The 18,955-nt window shown below is 42.2% G+C and overlaps 1 protein-coding gene across 3 annotated transcripts; it reads right to left on the reverse strand.

The window, feature by feature from the left end:
• Positions 1–14,743: 14,743 nt before the first annotated feature.
• Positions 14,744–18,515, reverse strand: LOC123164464 (uncharacterized). 3 transcript variants are annotated; one of them, XM_044581972.1, is made up of 4 exons: positions 16,956–18,514; positions 16,688–16,809; positions 16,452–16,600; positions 14,744–15,194 (listed from the first exon to the last, which is right to left on the reverse strand). In XM_044581972.1, the coding sequence occupies exons 1-3, from the start codon at positions 18,413–18,415 to the stop codon at positions 16,497–16,499; spliced, it is 1,686 nt and encodes a 561-aa protein (XP_044437907.1). In that variant the 5' UTR covers positions 18,416–18,514; the 3' UTR covers positions 14,744–15,194; positions 16,452–16,496. The 3 variants fall into 3 exon arrangements, with proteins under 3 accessions (XP_044437907.1, XP_044437904.1, XP_044437905.1); XM_044581969.1 differs by having other exon boundaries at positions 16,452–16,616; XM_044581970.1 differs by lacking the exon at positions 16,452–16,600 and having other exon boundaries at positions 16,956–18,515.
• Positions 18,516–18,955: the final 440 nt, after the last annotated feature.

Below are 18,955 nucleotides of genomic sequence, written 5' to 3' on the forward strand. Positions count from 1 at the left end.
GTGGAATGTTCAACACATTTCTGCCTCAAATCCACGTACTCAAAGATCTGAACTATGCGTTCAGAAGATTTGCAACACATTGCAAATAACCTGCTAGATTCATTTACTGACTATAAAGGTGTCACACAATCCTACAATCCTGCAATAGTATGCGAAAGAGTGGAGGTACCAACAAAATCCACTCCACTCCCCATTCAAAGCAACAGGGGGAGATGTATGGCAGAAGTACATCAGGATTCAGCTTCTCGCAAGCAATGATATCAAGGCCGGTGAATCAGTAAATGCAAGTCAACTTCACGTTGACAAACACCTGATGGGTAGTATACACCCAGTGGACGGGAAACCTCCACCAACTCAGGTCATAGTGCACAAAATGACCGGGACATCGGAATACTCGACTCAATCGCATTGGAAAATCGCGAGCAGTCACTATGGGTAACAATATTTCCATCAACTCTATATTGATATATAGATTCTGGAGAAACATATAACCGGAAGTCTACAATTGTCGACATACATTTCTCAACTAGATTGAAAAACCTTTCAAATGATTTAGCTCCAAAGACCATGGCCATGGCAAAGTGTGAACAACACTCGAACTGAACTCAAGCAAAGGGTATAATCTAAATATAAATGATCTTGCTCAATAATGGGAAGGTATTCATAAGCAATACCTACAGCAGTTTTCTTCTGAAAACATAATTGAGAACAACGAGGTGGTGAAACAAAGAGCAAGTATTGTAGCACAAGGGTTCATGCAGATACCCAACTATTCTCTAGAGGTGGAATCTCTTTCCGATAACTTATTTCATTGGCAGTACAAAATCATCCATCTCTGCAGTTGATAGATGTAGTGATTACATATCCATGTGGATCACTAGATTCTGACATATATGATTGATTCCCGATGGAATCTCAATTCTGAATCGAAATACAAAATGCAAACATACATTTGTCTAAATTCAGTAAGTCACCATACGACTTATTATTGTCAGTACATATGGTACAACTGACGTAGTGAGATCGTTATACACAAGGATTACTCATACAATGATGATTATCCATTTGTGTGTCTGCAATAATGATACGTCTCCAACGTATCTATAATTTATGAAGTATTCATGCTATTATATTATCCATCTTGGATGTTTAATGGGTTTATTAGACACTTTTATATTATTTTTGGGACTAACCTATTAACCCAGATCCCAGTGTCAGTTTCTGTTTTTCTCCTTGTTTCAGTGTTTCGCAGAAAAGGAATATCAAACGGAGTCCAAACGGAATGAAACCTTCGGGAGAGTTATTTTTAGAACGGAAGCAATCCAGGAGACTTGGAGTGCACGTAAGGGAAGCAACGAGGAAGGCACGAGGCAGGGGGGCGCCCACCCCCCCGGGCGCGCCCTCCACCCTCGTGGGCGCCTCGTGGCTCCCCAGACCGACTTCTTTCGCCTATATATCTCCATATACCCTAAAACCATCGAGAAACATAATAGATCGGGAGTTCCGCCACCGCAAGCCTCTGTAGCCACCAAAAACCAATCGGGACCCTGTTCCGGCACCCTGCCGGAGGGGGGATCCCTCACCGGTGGCCATCTTCATCATCCCGGCGCTCTCCATGACGAGGAGGGAATAGTTCACCCTCGGGGCTGAGGGTATGTACCAGTAGCTATGTGTTTGATCTCTCTCTCTCTCTCTCGTGTTCTTGATTCGACATGATCTTGATGTATCGCGAGCTTTGCTATTATAGTTGGATCTTATGATGTTTCTCCCCCTCTACTCTCTTGTAATGGATTGAGTTTTCCCTTTGAAGTTATCTTATCGGATTGAGTCTTTAAGGATTTGAGAACACTTGATATATGTCTTGTCGTGCGTATCTGTGGTGACAATGGGATATCACGTGATTCACTTGATGTATGTTTTGGTGATCAACTTGCGGGTTCCGCCCATGAACCTATGCATAGGGGTTGGCACACGTTTTCGTCTTGACTCTCCGGTAGAAACTTTGGGGCACTCTTTGAAGTACTTTGTGTTGGTTTGAATAGATGAATCTGAGATTGTATGATGCATATCGTATAATCATGCCCACGGATACTTGAGGTGACATTGGAGTATCTACGTGACATTAGGGTTTTGGTTGATTTGTGTCTTAAGGTGTTATTCTAGTAGGAACTCTTGAATAGATCGATCCGAAAGAATAACTTTGAGGTGGTTTTGTACCTTACCATAATCTCTTCGTTTGTTCTCCGCTATTAGTGACTTTGGAGTGACTCTTTGTTGCATGTTGAGGGATAGTTATATGATCCAATTATGTTATTATTGTTGAGAGAACTTGCACTAGTGAAAGTATGAACCTTAGGCCTTGTTTCCTAGCATTGCAATACCGTTTACGCTCACTTTTATCATTAGTTACCTTGCTGTTTTTATAATTTCAGATTACAAAAACCTTTATCTACTATCCATATTGCACTTGTATCATCATCTCTTCGCCGAACTAGTGCACCTATACAATTTACCATTGTATTGGGTGTGTTGGGGACACAAGAGACTCTTTGTTATTTGGTTGCAGGGTTGCTTGAGAGAGACCATCTTCATCCTACGACTCCCACGGATTGATAAACCTTAGGTCATCCACTTGAGGGAAATTTGCTACTGTCCTACAAACCTCTGCACTTGGAGGCCCAACAACGTCTACAAGAAGAAGGTTGTGTAGATCAAGCTCTTTCTTGGTGCCGTTGCCAGGGAGGTGAGTGCTTGAAGGTATATCTTTAGATCTTGCAATTGAATCTTTTATTTTCTTGTTTTATCACTAGTTTAGTTTATAAAATAAAACTACAAAAAAATGGAATTAAGGGTGCCTCATATGCATCATCTTTTTAATGTCTTTCGTGAAAATGATGGGAAGGTAAATTGTGCTCAAGTACTAGAAGAAGAATTACATAGAATGCTTGGCATAAAATATGTGAATGATGAGCATGATTGCAATGTTGTTAGTATGAATGTTTTGAATACCCATGATGCTAATGATATGCAAAGCCACAAGCTTGGGGATGCCATGTTTGATGAAGATGATATGTTTAGCCCCCCAAGTTTTGATGAGCAAATTTATTATGATGAAAGCATGCCTCCTATTTATGATGATTATTGTGATGACACGTATGCTATAAAGAATAAAGATAACCATGAAACTTGTCATCATGATTTTAATTTTCAATTGGACTATGCTTCACATGATAATTATTTTGTTGAGTTTGCTCCCACTACTATTGATGAGAAGAAATTTGCTTATGTGGAGAGTAATAAAATTTCTATGCTTGTGGATCATGAAAAGAATGATTTATGTGATAGTTATATTTTTGAATTCATTCATGATGCTACTGAAAATTATTATGAGGGAGGAACATATTCTTGTAGGAATTTCAATAATATCAAGTTTCCTCTCTATGTGTTGAAAATCTTGAAGCTATGCTTGTTTTACCTTCCTATGCTAGTTGATTCTTGTTCCCATAAGTTGTTTGCTCACAAAATCCCTATGCATAGAAAGTGGGTTAGACTTAAATGTGCTAGTCATATTCTTCATGATTCTCCCGTTATGTTTCAATTCTTATCTTTTATGTGAGCATCATTGAAATCATCATGCCTAGCTAGGGGCGTTAAACGATAGCGCTTGTTGGGAGGCAACCCAATTTTATTTTTGTTTCTTGCTTTTTGCTTCTGTTTAGTAATAAATAATCTGTTTAGTCTCTGGTTAGATGTGTTTTTATGTTTTTAATTAGTGTTTGTGCCAAGTAGAACCGTTGGGAAGACATGGGTAAAGTTTATATGATCATGCTGTAAAAAACAGAAACTTTAGCGCTCACGAGAATAGCTGTCATTTTTTATAAGAGAGTGATTTTTAGTTGATTCTTTTTGCACGTGATCACTAGGAAAATTCCTCACTTCCACCAATTTATTTCAGAATTTTTGGAGTTCCAGAAGTATACGTTTGATACAGATTACTACAGACTGTTCTGTTTTTGACAGATTCTGTTTTCTATGTGTTGTTTGCTTATTTTGATGAATCTATGGGTAGTATCGGAGGGTATGAACCATAGAGAAGTTGGAATACAGTAGATATAACACCAATATAAATAAAGAATGAGTTCATTACAGTACCTTAAAGTGGTGGTTTGCTTTCTTATACTAACGGAGCTTACGAGTTTTCTGTTAAGTTTTGTGTTGTGAAGTTTTCAAGTTTTGGGTAAAGATTCAATGGACTATGGAATAAGGAGTGGCACGAGCCTAAGCTTGGGGATGCCCAAGGCACCCCAAGGTAATATTCAAGGATAACTAAGAGCCTAAGCTTGGGGATGCCCCGGATGACATCCCCTCTTTCTTCTTCGTTCATCGGTAACTTTACTTGGAGCTATATTTTTATTCACTACATGATATGTGTTTTGCTTGGAGCGTCATTTCCTTTTATTTTGTTTTGCTTGTTGTTTGAATAAAATATCAAGATCTGAAATTATTAAATGGGAGAGTCTTCACATAGTTACATAATTATTCAACTACTCATTGATCTTCACTTATATCTTTTGGAGTAGTTTGTCATTTACTCACGTGCTTCACTTATATCCTATGAGTAAATGGTTGAATGAATTGAATATCATAAATCTGAATTTATATATGTTTCATATGCTTATACCATGGGGATTAATGACTACACATATAAGAAGTAGAGGTGGTAAATTTATTGAAGGTTAGCAAATATAGCATTGGTCACTTGAACAATTCATGAAAGAATATTGAAGGAAGAGAGGTTTCACATATAAATATACTATCTTGGACATCTTTTATGATTGTGATCCCCATTAATTATTTTACTTGAGCAAATTAGTTGAAGTTGAACAAGGAAGACAACTTAATGAGTTATGGTTGGGTATATTTGTATAGAAGTTATATTGTTATAGATCCTCCAACATGTGGTGCTTGTTTTTTTAGAATCCTTTGCTAGCCAAAATATCTGTACTAAGCGGGAATACTGCTTGTGCATACAAATTCCTTGAACCAAGTTTCTTCCATGAGTGTCCACCATATCTACCTATATGCGGTATTTACCTGCCGTTCCAAGTAAATTTGCATGTGCCAAACTCTAAACCTTCAAATAATAATCTGTTTTGTATGCCTGAATCGCTCATGTAGCGACTAGGGGCTGTCAGTATCTTCCATGCTAGGTGGGTTATTCTCACGATGAGTGGACTCCGCTCATCATTCACGAGAAAATGGCTGGTAACTGGGATGACCAGTCCTATGATCAAAAGATCAAAAACAAAATTGCAAATAATTTAAACAAAAATCCCCCAGGAATGTTGATAGTTGGACGACACCCGTTGTTTCGGACAAGCCATGGAGTGTGAATGTTGGTGGAGGGGGAGTAAAAAAAAACTTTACCTTTCTGCGTGGGAACCGCCTATAATGTATGTAGCATGGAAGATATTGGGAACTCTTGGTTGTTATGTTGACAATGAAAGCATACCTCTCAAAATTATTTTCATCTCTGTTTTTGCTTCGAGCTCTGGCCCCTCTGCAAATCCCTGCTTCCCTCTGCGAAGGGCCTATCTTTTACTTTTATGCAAGAGTCAGTAGTATTCCTTCTCTCCAACCTACTCTTTAGTTGGCAAGCATCATGTGGTGGAGAAAGATCTAAGCATATATGGCCATTCAAATATATTTGATCATGAATTATTATTGTTGACAATTATCTATATGATAAATAAGTTGGGAGGCAAAACATTAAGCCCCTATCTTTCTCTGTGTTCGATGGATGCTATTTGTTATAAAAATATGCTTTGAGTGGTAGCAATCATGGAAGGCTATATGATAGTTGAGTATGTGAAGTTTGCTGAATCAAAGCTCTGACATAGACTCTTCCTGAAAATAAGATGAATTGCAATTGTTTGATGACCGAGAACTTAGTTTGCTAGAAAGTTTATGATCTATGCTTTAACATGTGAATAGTTTTCTACTTGATCATGAAAAGCTTTATGATATGAGCCACTATTATGATATATAATGATGCTAGAAAAGGTGATTGAAATTATCATTGATCAAACTTGTGCACCTGCTAGCATTCACACTTCATAAATTATTTCTTTTATCATTTACCTATTCGAGGACGAGCAGGAATTAAGCTTGGGGATGCTGATACGTCTCCAACGTATCTATAATTTATGAAGTATTCATGCTATAACATTATCCATCTTGGATGTTTAATGGGCTTTATTATACACTTTTATATTATTTTTGGGACTAACCTATTAACCCAGATCCCAGTGGCAGTTTCTGTTTTTCTCCTTGTTTCAGTGTTTCACAGAAACGGAATATCAAATGGAGTCCAAACGGAATGAAACCTTCGGGAGAGTTATTTTTGGAACGGAAGCAATCCAGGAGACTTGGAGTGCATGTAAGGGAAGCAACGAGGAAGGCACGAGGTAGGGGGGCACGCCCACCCCCCGGGCGCGCCCTCCACCCTCGTGGGCCCCATGTGGCTCCCCTGACCGACTTCTTTCGCCTATATATCTCCATATACCCTAAAACCATCGGGGAACAGAATAGATCGGGAGTTCCGCCGCCGCAAGCCTCTGTAGCCACCAAAAACCAATCGGGACCCTGTTCCGGCACCCTGCCGGAGGGGGGATCCCTCACCGGTGGCCATCTTCATCATCCCGGCGCTCTCCATGACAAGGAGGGAGTAGTTCACCCTCGGGGCTGAGGGTATGTACCAGTAGCTATGTGTTTGATCTCTCTCTCTCTCTCTCGTGTTCTTGATTCGACACGATCTTGATGTATCGCGAGCTTTGCTATTATAGTTGTATCTTATGATGTTTCTCCCCCTCTACTCTCTTGTAATGGATTGAGTTTTCCCTTTGAAGTTATCTTATCGGATTGAGTCTTTAAGGATTTGAGAACACTTGATGTATGTCTTGTCGTGCGTATCTGTGGTGACAATGGGATATCACGTGATTCACTTGATGTATGTTTTGGTGATCAACTTGCGGGTTCTGCCCATGAACCTATGCATAGGGGTTGGCACACGTTTTCGTCTTGACTCTCCGGTAGAAACTTTGGGGCACTCTTTGAAGTACTTTGTGTTGGTTTGAATAGATGAATCTGAGATTGTATGATGCATATCGTATAATCATGCCCACGGATACTTGAGGTGACATTGGAGTATCTAGGTGACATTAGGGTTTTGGTTGATTTGTGCCTTAAGGTGTTATTCTAGTAGGAACTCTTGAATAGATCGATTCGAAAGAATAACTTTGAGGTGGTTTCGTACCCTACCATAATCTCTTCGTTTGTTCTCCGCTATTAGTGACTTTGGAGTGACTCTTTGTTGCATGTTGAGGGATAGTTATATGATCCAATTATGTTATTATTGTTGAGAGAACTTGCACTAGTGAAAGTATGAACCTTAGGCCTTGTTTCCTAGCATTGCAATACCGTTTACGCTCACTTTTATCATTAGTTACCTTGCTGTTTTTATAATTTCAGATTACAAAAACCTTTATCTACTATCCATATTGCACTTGTATCATCATCTCTTCGCCGAACTAGTGCACCTATACAATTTACCATTGTATTGGGTGTGTTGGGGACACAAGAGACTCTTTGTTATTTGGTTGCAGGGTTGCTTGAGAGAGACCATCTTCATCCTACGCCTCCCACGGATTGATAAACCTTAGGTCATCCACTTGAGGGAAATTTGCTACTGTCCTACAAACCTCTACACTTGGAGGCCCAACAATGTCTACAAGAAGAAGGTTGTGTAGTAGACATCAAATAACGACATTTGTAATCATCTAAATGACGGAGTTTAAAATGAAGGATTTGGGTAAACCAAAATACCGCTCGTTACTACAACTTGAGCACCTTCATTCATACATTATGGTATACTATGTTGTCTATATCCAAAATATATTGGAGAAATTCATTGTGGAAAAATCTTATCCATCCATAACTCTGATGGTAGTTCATTCTCTAGACGTAGAGAAAGATCTATTTAGACCAAGAGATGATGGAAATGAGATATTGGGACTCAACGTTCCATAATGCCATTGGATAGACCAAACACAATTGGTTGGTACTCAAGAATATCTTTTGATATCTCCAAGGCATCAAACATCTTGTCCTGATTTTTCAGTTTCACATAAATGTGAACACCAATATCATTGGATACATCGATCAGATCCCCACTATGTCAGATCGTAGACAAGCTTAGTGTTCCTACTAGGTGTGGTAGCCCTCTCATGAAGAGTCTTCAAAACAGACCTCATGGATACATCCACCAACCATTATCTCAAAGATAATGTTGCTTGTGTTGCCCGGATGCAAACATGTTACTAATAAGCATTATCTTTATATTGCCTATCTTGCAAGTCAAATCATGCAACTGATTTGTTCACCAAGTTTCTACCAACTTTTACATTCCAGAAACATGTTCATGGAATTGGTATGTGACGGCTTTGGAATTTGCAAGAATCAGGGGGAGTATCTTCCTAAATTGTTCATGTTCAATGCATCATATTATACTCTTTTTCCCTTCATGAGTTTACTATACAGATTCTCATAAAGGTTTTTAATGAGGTAATATCAACATGAGATCATATGTCATACTTTCTGTTTTCCCCACCGTTTTTTTGGGGAAAGTATATACAACATATTTATTGTCCTCTAAATTCTATGAATATATATTTCATATTGAGTTAACAGAGGCAATAATCATTATGTGTTGTATCATTTTCTCCTTATTTTCCCACTGGGTTTGAAGGAGTTTTAACAGCACATACTACACTACTCCTCATATTTTTTCCACAGGGTTTTTGAAGGAGACTTAATCAAGATAATGGATTCTTATGTCAAGCGGTGATTAGGGGGAGTGTTGAAAATAATAACCCAGTGGTTATTAAGGGAAAATCCCCGCTTCCCATATCGGTAGTTGCCTCCCGAGGAGGCGCCTCAGTGAACCATCGCGTCCCATGGACGCGTCCGTTCCCCTTGTATATAAGTGTACATCCATGATTAATAAAGGACACTGGAATCATTTGTTGTCGCTCTCGATTCTCTCTCGATTACTCTTCGAACACCAAAAAGGCCACTGTCCACGACGGTTCCCGTGGAGACGCCTCTAGCGAACCATCGCGTCCATTGTGATTGTATATATATCATGTCAATCATCAACAGAGACCACTGATTCGATCATTTGTTCAATACTCTTGTTCCTTTACAATTGATTCTTAACACGTTATCAGCACGTTGCTCTCCGTTGAGAGAAATAGGCCATGCCTGATACAGCAACTCCGGCGGTCCTCGACCTCGCCCCATCGATGCCCGCGCTACCGAACTTGCGTCCTACCCGCTGGCTCACGGCATGGTGTGTTGCCCGGCCTAGGCGGTCGACCAGCGGCAACGCCCTCTGGCACACCCCTGCGTGGCACGGCTCCCTTGCCTGCCCATGGCGGCAGCACCCTTCATTACGGCACCTGCCGGCAGCCTCGGCTGTAACGGCGTGGCGACGCCCACAACGGTTTTCGCCTCCGGCCCCGGCGCGTCAAGCCATCGTCAGCATCAACGAGGCTGCGCAGAGGTGCGGACGCGCTACTGAAGGCCCGGCCATCGAGACGCGATGACTGGCGTGCGCCACGGCGCGGCTACGCGGTGGCGTCAACCCGCCCATCCGACGGTCGGCCCCTACGCCTCCACCGGTGTCTTCGTCTCCGTCGGCAACTGCCACGACCACTCAAGGCGCCCGGGGCCTCACAGCCGGCATCGCCCGGCATGCCTCGAGCCACATCTACGGCGGTGGCTCGTCCTGTCCATGCGCGTCAGCAAAGCAAAGGCAAGGCTGGCGGCGCAACCACCTGGAGCGGTGGCAGCCCGCGAGGCGGCGGCAATGGCGCAGTCTTCCCGGCCGTCGTAGCGGGTCCCCTTCCCCGGAGAGGCCCCTACCATGCGCGGCGCTCGCGCTCGCGGTACACAACGGTGTGGCGAGCTCCTCTAGCGTTGCGGCAGTCGATGCCCGACGTTGCCGTGCCATCCCAGACGGCCATGCACAGGCGCTCACTGCCGCCTCGTGGCCCTCGCCGTTCCGCTGGTGAGCCCGTTGTTGAGCAGCCGCTCCGCGCAGCAGCAGCGCTCGGGCTCGCGGATGGCGCCTACAACGGCGTGACCTTGGCACCCACCTCCGCGGTGGCTCCTCTTCCAAGGACGAGCGCGGCGGGAGATCTTCTTGCCGCCGGTGATGCGGCCGGCCGGCCGTCTCCGGCTGTCTCACTGTGGATTTGGGATAGAAAGTGGCTGGGAGAATTTTCCTCGGACGGCGATAACTACCACACGTGTGGGTGTTAAGAGGTCTGCCCACACGTTTTGTGTGGTGTCTAAGAAGACCAGCCCACACGCCTATGTGTGGGCAAAACAACTAGCGCCCACCCGCCTCTTTTTTTCCTTGCGGTCCCTCTCACACGCCTACGTGTGGGCAAAATGCATAACGCCCACATAACCTCTCTCAGCCACCCACCTCACGGTCCCGCACGCCCCGCGTGACAGTCACCATGCGTCACTGCAGTTGCCATGGTCCGGACCCTCTTCAATGTCCGTTTAACTGCAGTTGCCATGTCGCTGAACTACAGTTGCCATGTCGGACAACTACGGTTGCCATGGTTGCTCAACTGGAGTTGCCATCTCAGGTCAAGTGCCAGATGCCATTTTGGACAACTACTGCTGTTGCCATGTATGGTCTGATTTACTATAGTTGCCATGATTTGAAAACTTTAGAGGCTGCCATCTACTAACACTAAGCAGTTGCCATGTATGGTCTGGTTTACTACAGTTGCCATGATTTGAAAACCTTAGGAGTTGCCACCTACTAGCACTAGGCAGTTGTTGTGTAGCGCTACAAAAAGACATGGCAAAACAACATGTTCGGATAAAAGAGAGAGTTGTCATATGTTTACAAGCACACTAGGTCAGTTGCCGTGTACCCTGCAAAACACATGGCAACTGACATGCTCGGGTAAAAAAAAAGAGAGTTGCCATATTTTTACAAGCACACTAGGGCAGTTGCCATGTACACTGCAAAACACATGGCAACTGGCAGCTTGGGTGTGGAAGAGGAGACGGGCATGTGGGCGAGATGACAAATGCGCACACACCAGCCCCTGTGCGTGAGTGAAAACTGGCGTGTGGGCGAACTGATAAACGCCCACACACTGGCCCCTCCGTGTGGTGAAACGGATGTGTGGGCGACCGGGTGAATGCCCACACACCAGTCCAGTCCTACATGGCACCACAAACATGCCAAGATTCGTGCACCCATAAACGGACGCGGATCCACGCGTGTGGCGAGATGCAAATGCCCACACATGTGGGCGTTAGTGTTTCCATTTTTCTGGTCGCTCTGCCTTATCTGCTCAGCTAGACCAGGCTGGGCTGCCTTGCGTGGCTAATTTGCATGCCGCTGGAAATTTAGGCGACCAGCAACCATTGCTATCTTTGCTTATTTGCCCCTTTAATTTAGCATATTAGCAGATAAGCCACCTAGCAGTAGTTCTAGCAGTGATTTCATTCCTGTTTTTTAGACACTGCTAATTACAGTACTAAAATTTCAGTACTGTAAATATGTTGAGTACTATGTGTTCCATATAATATGTTGATGTAATATATCTCCATGTTTCTTACATGTTGAGAATAATTACATCTAATATTTGCAATTGAGATATTTCTTTTATCTCTTGCAAAGATAAATTCAGTACCTCTTGAGTATTGATTTGCGATTGAGAATTTTCTTCTCTCGCAAAGCAATCTCATAGTGATTGAGATTAATTTTCTCTCGCAAAATATTAATTCACCCTGTTGAATTATCTTGCAACTTGATACAAGATCACCTAATTTAATTTGAGGTCCATACAATTCAAGTTTTTCACTTGAACATCAAGTTTGCAACATCATTACTATTTATTATAATAGTGGCGTATTTCTGTTGAGTATGATGTATTCCAGAATGTATGTATCTCCATGTTCGCTACATGTCGAGATCAATATGTCTATTTGCAATTAAGATTTTTTTTCTTGCAAATAAGAATGCAAAATTCAAAGTGATTTCTTCAAATTGATGTATTGGGATCACAAAGTAGTCATATAGATCTACTGCCTTCGCACATTATCAATGACTACTATTAAAGCCCATATTTTGTCATTTTGACATTAAAATTGCTTTACAAAGTGCCATCCCACACATTTTACTAAGTCATGGCATAAGGCATTACGAATGAGTATCTACTGATTTCATCAGATTATACTCTCTAGTGCTGTGTGGAGATTATCTTCAAGGTGTCATTTAGCAATTGATTTTGCTAGTTCATTACAACAACAACAACCATAATGGTTTTTAATTTATTGGTTGTAAACTAATTATCTCTGGTTTACCCATAGAGGTGAAATATGGCCATAGAGTTTGAGGCATTCGCCCTTAATGTACTAACAGAACAAAGTTAACGTGTCTAGGTCGACGGTCAATGACTGACTTCACAAATCCGTCGGCCTTAATCGGAAATGATACACAAAAGGGAACCGCTAGGAATCAGACTACTGATTCTTAGCTTCCCATCAGACTAGTGTTCCACCGTATGATTGGATTCATCTGGAACGTGCAATGGGCCAGAAAAAGGTGCCTATTTTGTTTCCATGCAACGACCTATGAATGGCAATTTATTTGGTAATAAACCATTCTCGTAAATATCTTTAGGCCTAACTTCTAGCGTCGTGCAATTTGCTTCCATCCAGGATGTTTGTTTCCAATTGGGTGAATTTATTCCCAGCGCAAATTAATCATGCTTCCTACGAAGAAAATTTGCTTCCATACCAAGAAGTTTGTTTCCAATTTGGTGAATTTATTCCCAGCGCAAATTAATCATGCTTCCTACGAAGAATATTTGTTACCATGTCATAACGAGATTGCTTCCAGCTCAAGATTATTTTGATTAGTATTTTTGTTTTCCAACATGGAAAAACGTGCTTTGAACGGTCAAGCCGTGTTTTCGTTTAACATGGAATTATGCTTCCAATGTTTTCCCCTTCTATCAACAATGCTTGAAAGAGAGAATATAATTTGCTTCCAAAAAAAATATTTTTCTTCGAAAGAAATATATTTTGCTTCCAAACAAATGGAGATAATTGTTGAAGCAGGAATATATGTTGCTTCCAATTAATGCATCTTATGTCTATTGTGAGCCATCAGAACATAGTTGCTAATTGTTGAAGTATGTACAAAATAGTATCGAAGCATTGCCATGGGCATGTATGTACTTGGAAACATATTGTACATACATAGGATACATGTCGCATATGATATCGAAGCACGTATGTAGTCTAAACCAAATGAAGCATATATATATATATATATATATATATATATATATATATATATATATATACATTTTTTAGATAAACTAGTAAACTCAATACATAGAACCCTGAAGCACTGCATCCATGACAACAACAAACAACATTCAAAAGATTAGCCCAGCCTTTCTCTCGAGCGGGATCCTTCCAAGCAGGTTTAAGAGGCCATCTTTTAAGTGAGAGCCGCATAACGACTGTTCAATGTCCACCATGCTTTGGGCTGCTTCATTATCCCAGGTCCACTGAAAAATAATCAGAAATATAATCTGGGAATTGAGCGAATAATCAGAAATATAAACATTATCGAGAAAGCACGGCTCAACATTCATTTTCCAAAGATGTACAGAAGCAAATCACCTACAACAAATTCAAAGTTGTACTGCAAATTAAATAATTAAGTAGCAGCAAACAAGGTAGCTTGGATCAGCAACCATAGAAGCAAATTAAGAGTAACACAGGAAGCTCCAATTACAAGATGCATGACAATAAGCTATTTATAGGTGACATAGAACGTGTGTTATGTACAGGAGCTCCAGTGGAAGCACAAAACAACAAAAATTTAAGCAAACTAATATTGTGGGTAACAAAGGATGGAAATTATGTGTGGCGAACATACAAATGGATCAAAATTTTATAACCTATGGAAGCGAAATTAATAGAGTTCAGAAGCATATGTATTGCAATTTAGATGCGACACAACAAAGAAACATGAACATGGTACTTTGGGAATCAAACTAGTCTTAGATGGAAACATGGAAATTTGAAATTGTACAGAAAACTGGTATTATTGTGATATGCGTACCTACTTAACCAAAATCCATAGATTATATGGTGATCAAATACACATTGGGTACTAAACCAAGATATGAACAGAAGTAACCCAGATCAACTCAAATGCTTCAGATTAAATTTGTATCAACATAAGAGAACTGAAAACATTAAGTCGGGTGAGTATGTACTAGGGGCAATTCGTCAATGTGCCTATTACCTGCGAGTGAAGAGCACATGGCCGCCTTACCTCACCGACGGCGGTGCTGTACATGGATCATGGTTGATGGAGAAGGTGATATGTCGTTTAGGATCCTGGAGGTGGAGTGGTGGAGAATGTTAGGGAGTCGTGGTCTCAAGCAGAGCATGGAACATCGATCTGTAGCAATTTGGGAGGAAACAAACCAAACTGGGGGAGGAAGGTGCGGGATTATGGGAAGATAATGTGCGTGCTTAATTTATGCGGATAAATGGGTGGTTGGTATGGGATATGTTGGAGCCTCTCAGCCATGGGATTGGAAATAAATCAACGGACAAGCACTAGACTGATGATTTGTTAGTATCCAGACGTCTGGATCTAAGAGTTTCCCTACACAAAACAGGCATCATGATGTGGGGGCAACCGAACATCAACAAAGGCTAATAAGGTCCATAACTCCATAGACACATTAAAGTATTCAAATGTTTTAAAGCATCGTCCATGATATGATAACAGATGGTGGTAGAGTCTGTGAACATGTCAGCACATCAGCGGCATGCTAGAGCATACACTTTGTTGACATTCCAGGTCATCAACCATGATATTCCACCAGCTCGCCAGGTGCACGAGATGAAAAAATGGCTTCATGTGGTGATGTTTGCCATGGTTGAGGACAGCCGTCAAAGTCATTCATCAACAGTCACCTTGGAGCGAAGGGGTTGTGCAAGCTGCACTGGCCTTGGAGGCATCAAAGGGGGCACCATCGTCAGCTTGCACATTTCACTTGATGGCACTGAGGAATACATAAGTTATATTAATATATAAAAACTAAAATCATGTTATTTATTTAATGCACGGAGTGGTTTCATCAAGAGAAGAACACAGAACAAATGGAAATGATTCCACATGCTGGAAAAATTGTTGTAAACATTTTCACTTCAATCTTTTTGTTCTGCGCCGATCATCCAACAGCAAATTTATCGTAATATTGCATATGAATTCTGAAACTCAAGCACAACAAAACTTACTGTCACATCATCAACTAGTTAATTTAAGTAAACAAGCTAGGCTCCCAAAAGTCACCTGTTATTAATACAAAATACAAGGGGGAAGAAACTTTCACCACAAACAGTGAATACTCAAAAGTTCCATATGTCACACAAATCGAGTCACTCACCCAAGGAAACCAAGATTCCTATCATCACCTCCCATATAATTATCTTCATGAGTAGAATTTTAAAATCATCAGCTAGTAAGCCTACTCACTGACCACAACTAGGTTTGCACTCAACTTTACTGCACTGGCTAATTTGCAGTTGCAAGGTTGTATTCTCCAATTCAAGATAAAATTTTCCCTTTTGGGAGAAAGGCCGACATAAACTTTGATTAGTTCTGCTTATAAGTTGAATGAAACTTTGCAAGTCCTAAAAGATGTTTCTTAGCTCACGCAACGGTTTCACTTACTTATTTGGCACATTAATGCCCAGTTCTTTTGGCAGCTTCTGAAATGAGCTGGCCCCTCACCAGCTTATTTTAGAAGCCGCCCCCAATATTCATTGAAGCTGCTAATCTGATTAATCCTTAACTCAAAATGAATATGGGGAACGGTTTCTAAATAAGCTAGGAAGGGGGCGCCTTATGCCATAAGCCGCTAAAGGAACTGAGCCTCAGTACAGGATGCAGTTTGCTACAAATAGTATCCCTATTGATAATGTTGCAAGTTGTCAACAGGAGAGCAACTTGTGGTCTCTGAATTACAAATAATGATTAATTAATTATCCAGTTCAGTTCCGTTAAATATAAAACCTCACAAAGAGATGCAAGAACATAAATTCAACGGATATTTGCTTCCTAACTACAGTTGTCATATACTGCAAGAAAGGCAACATGGTGGCCCAAGTCGCACATTATTCTGGAATCATGATATCAAATGTTAATGTTCAAAATTTCTAACATTTTAGAGTTAAATATCGCGAGTCAAGAACTACGATAAAAGAACAGCACCATATTATAAGCATGGGATCCATATAAGCATTGATAATGTCTTTACCTAATTGAGTTGAAGTTGAAGACGACGTGTGCTGCCCAGTTTGTGTCAGACTGGGTAGCTGCTGATAGTCGTCTTGGTGTTCGCCAAAACCATATTCATTAGAAGTCCTAATGGGAACACCCCCCATTCCACTTGTATTGCTGGGGTTGCTGTACAAGGGTTCACCTAAATCTTATTTAACAGATGGCAAAATGGACGCGTTTATAGTTGTAGCAAGATGATTACAGTGTGCCTACCACATTGTTTTGGAACAGTATCCCCCAATGGAAGTTGATCATTAGGCACACCATTCTGTGCAGACTCTGCTGCAACTTCCTCATTCTGAGCAGACTCTGCTGCAACTTGCTCATCATATAGCCTTAAGCAAATTAAGAGGCAAAATGTCAGGTGTCATTTGGTAAAATAAGTGAAGAACTGGGGGAAACATACAATTAGTTTGGCAAATGTTTTTCAGTATGTATGAATGTTAAGAAAATAGAGAACAATGCAAAACAAAAAACATGCCTTTGAATTGGAGCGGTATTCAGATATTTGGAGAATTCACAGGAAATGAAGGTCGGATTGTAATAATCGACTCTCGAGGCATGGTATGGCTTGATGACTTCCAGCGACTTCTTCAAAAGATCTACACCAAGCATCCATGTGACTTGGTCGACACCCACCTTAGACATGAGGACAATAGCACGACCATAAATGGTGAAGGTCGGGAAGCCTGGTGTAGTCTTCAGGTTTCTCACTCTGCATTTCTCAGTTCTACTATCCCACAGGTGAAGTAGCTGCAGAGCAAGTTGTGGTTCGGCTGATATGTCATCAACATGGAAATTGTACCCTTTTCTCCAATGGTTCCAAGAAATGCTCCTAAAGCCTGTTCGGATCTTCCAGCCATCAGGTGCACACTTAATTTTATCCTCCATAATGTCCTCTTCATGATACCTAAGGAGGTCATTATCACTGATGGTATCTAGGAAATCAAGATAGGCCGTCGTCTTGAAACTCCTCATGTTGATAAACTTAGACCATTTGAAACAATGTTCGATCTCGATGAAGTCGATGAAACCATTGGGGAAGCCGGTGACGTCCCGCACTGACCGCGCGTCATAATCGGCCAATGCTTGGCTTTCCGGGGGCTCGTCATAATCAGCCTTGGGCAGCGGCCTGGGCAGCGGGATGAAGCGGAGAACAGGATCCTTCTGAAGCACATCACAGACAACAATGCCGCGCCAGAGGTCGACCCATCCCACTGTTCCTTCTCCAAGAGAGATCACCTTGTGAGTTAGCTTTGGCAGGATACCGGGATGCTCCTTCAGCTGCACATGTTGGGTGCTCCACTCGTCTGTCACCGACGAGAAGATATGCAGGTTGTAGTGCCCAAGGTCCCGACCCAGGGAAAGATCGGCGACCAAAAAACTGCCATCCTCGCGGGATACGATGGCTGCATGCCATGAGTGCCTGTAGGTTGGAGGAGGACACGGGACCGATCTGATGGTGGGCTTGCTGGAGGCAGCCCTGTAGACGAAGTAGTCGTAGGTGCTCGATGTGCCAGTTCTGAAGGGAAAGCATAGGAGCGCGAGGTCATTGGCGGAGGAAATGACGCGGGGCTCCGTGATGCAACACTCTAGTACGTTGATTCCGGGAAAGTGGACGCAGAAGTAGGAGACGGCAGGCGGCCGGGCGAGACAAAAGGTGACCTCGAAGTTGTGGCCCGTGCTCGTCGTGGCCTTCACGGTGGTGGCGTTGATGGGGTGGGCGAAGTAGGCTCTGCTGTCGAGGAGGACCCAGGAGGGGTAGCGGGATGGGTTGGCGCTGGCGGGATCGACTGCAGGGGGGTGGAAGGAGGCGGGATCGACGGCGGGGGAGTCGACGGAGGCGGGATCGACGGCGGGGGAGTCGACGGAGGCGGGATCGACGTCGGGGAGGTCGACGGAGGGGGGATCGACGGAGGGGGCCGTGAAGGATTCCTCCATGGCCGCGGATCCAACAAGGATTTGGGAACTAGGGTTACCTCTCAGCAAAGGGGGCGGCGGCGAGTGTTTGGGAACCAGGGTTACCTCTCAATAGAGAGGGGACGGCAAGCGATTTTTCACTTTCGTAGGGACAGCGGCGTGCGGGCAGAGTCTTCCGTCTTGCGTCTTCCCGGGCCTGGGCCTGGGCCGTGGCAGCCAGACTATCCACGTTCACGTTATTTTTTTTCTTCAACTTTTTTTTACGGGGACGATCTTCCACTTCTAGTACCACTAGTAAGCTGACGTCTTGACTAACATTACAAACATATGTGAGAATTAACAACCCCTCGAAGAAAATGTGAGAATTAACATACAAAGAAAGATATTTTGATTGAACTAATAATACAAGTACATTACTGTTGATTTTCCTCAAAAACTTGGACACTTACAGTTTTTCGTCAAAACCAAAAAATGGGCTGAAAATGTTATTTGACGGTATGTTTATTTATGTTTGGCAAAAATGTATGAAACTTCCCTGGTATGATAAGTATACTAGTGTTG

Source organism: Triticum aestivum, chromosome 7D (genome assembly GCF_018294505.1).
Source record: "Triticum aestivum cultivar Chinese Spring chromosome 7D, IWGSC CS RefSeq v2.1, whole genome shotgun sequence".
NCBI classification, from domain to species: domain Eukaryota; kingdom Viridiplantae; phylum Streptophyta; class Magnoliopsida; order Poales; family Poaceae; genus Triticum; species Triticum aestivum.

Coding starts and splice junctions, on each gene's coding strand:
- LOC123164464 (XM_044581969.1), bottom strand. CDS start 18,415: ATGGAGGAATCCTTCACGGCCCCCTCCGTCGATCCCCCCTCCGTCGAC. Junction 16,810..16,955: donor AATACCGCTCCAATTCAAAG/GCATGTTTTTTG, acceptor AATTTGCTTAAG/GCTATATGATGAGCAAGTTG. Junction 15,195..16,451: donor TTCAACTTCAACTCAATTAG/GTAAAGACATTA, acceptor TGTATTCCTCAG/TGCCATCAAGTGAAATGTGC.